General features: G+C 67.9%; 1 protein-coding gene across 1 annotated transcript in view; it reads left to right on the top strand.

The window, feature by feature from the left end:
• The first annotated feature begins 504 nt into the window (after positions 1–504).
• ADRA2A (adrenoceptor alpha 2A) overlaps positions 505–1,241 on the top strand; it is a 4,027-nt gene continuing 3,290 nt past the window's right edge. Inside the window, exon 1 of the mRNA XM_004701283.1 lies at positions 505–1,230. Coding sequence (XP_004701340.1) covers positions 505–1,230 — 726 coding nt within the window. The remainder of the gene's footprint in view (positions 1,231–1,241) is intronic.

Genomic DNA, 1,241 nt, shown 5'->3' with positions numbered 1-1,241 from the left:
CGCGCTGGCGATGTAAGCGGACAGCCCGGGGAGCCGAGCCGGCACCCGCACCCTCGGCTGCGCCCGGGGTGGGGGCGGGCCCGGACCCGGGCCCGCACACGGTAAGCCGCTCGCTTTCGCTCGGCCTCAGGAGCCAAGGCAGACAAGACCGAGAGATACATGTCTTTTTTTAATTTCCTGCCATTCCTCCAAGTCACCCGGCCACCGCCGATTGCTGTTCTCTGCCCGAAGGATAACCCATTTCTCGCGCCGGTTCGCGCTCCTCGCCCCCGCCGCTTAGAATAAAACTTGGCGGTGCCGGGAGGCAGGTGGAGACAGCGCGCGCCTTCCGCGGGAGCCGGACCGTGGGCCGCTAGGCGCCCCCACCCCTGCTCCGGCCCGGCCCCCTGCCGTCCGCTCCCCATGTGAGCACAGCGGGCGAGCCGGGTGCGGAGGAAGAGGAGGATCTACGGGCGCCGGCCGGAAGGCCGCTGGCAGCAGGCCCGGGAGAGCGGCGCCGCGTTCATGTTCCGCCAGGAGCACCCGCTGGCCGAGGGCAGCTTCGCGCCCATGGGCTCCCTGCAGCCAGACGCGGGCAACTCCAGCTGGAACGGGACCGAGGCGCCGGGGGGCGGCGCCCGCGCGACCCCCTACTCCCTGCAGGTGACGCTGACGCTGGTGTGCCTGGCCGGCCTGCTCATGCTGCTCACGGTGTTTGGCAACGTGCTTGTGATCATCGCGGTGTTCACGAGCCGCGCGCTCAAGGCGCCCCAGAACCTTTTCCTGGTGTCGCTGGCCTCGGCCGACATCCTGGTGGCCACGCTGGTCATCCCCTTCTCGTTGGCCAACGAGGTCATGGGCTACTGGTACTTTGGCAAGGCGTGGTGCGAGATCTACCTGGCGCTCGACGTGCTCTTCTGCACGTCGTCCATCGTGCACCTGTGCGCCATCAGTCTGGACCGCTACTGGTCCATCACGCAGGCCATCGAGTACAACCTGAAGCGCACCCCGCGCCGCATCAAGGCCATCATCTTCACCGTGTGGGTCATCTCGGCCGTCATCTCCTTCCCGCCGCTCATTTCCATTGAGAAGAAGGGCGGCGGCGGCCCGCCGCCCGAGGAGCCGCGCTGCCGGATCAACGACCAGAAGTGGTACGTCATCTCGTCGTGCATCGGCTCCTTCTTCGCGCCCTGCCTCATCATGATCCTGGTCTACGTGCGCATCTACCAGATCGCCAAGCGCCGCACCCGCGTGCCGCCCTG

Source organism: Echinops telfairi, unplaced genomic scaffold (assembly GCF_000313985.2).
Source record: "Echinops telfairi isolate 266 unplaced genomic scaffold, ASM31398v2 ScPeMD7_70;HRSCAF=299, whole genome shotgun sequence".
Taxonomy (NCBI): domain Eukaryota; kingdom Metazoa; phylum Chordata; class Mammalia; order Afrosoricida; family Tenrecidae; genus Echinops; species Echinops telfairi.
This window is presented reverse-complemented; position numbering and strand designations above follow the sequence as displayed.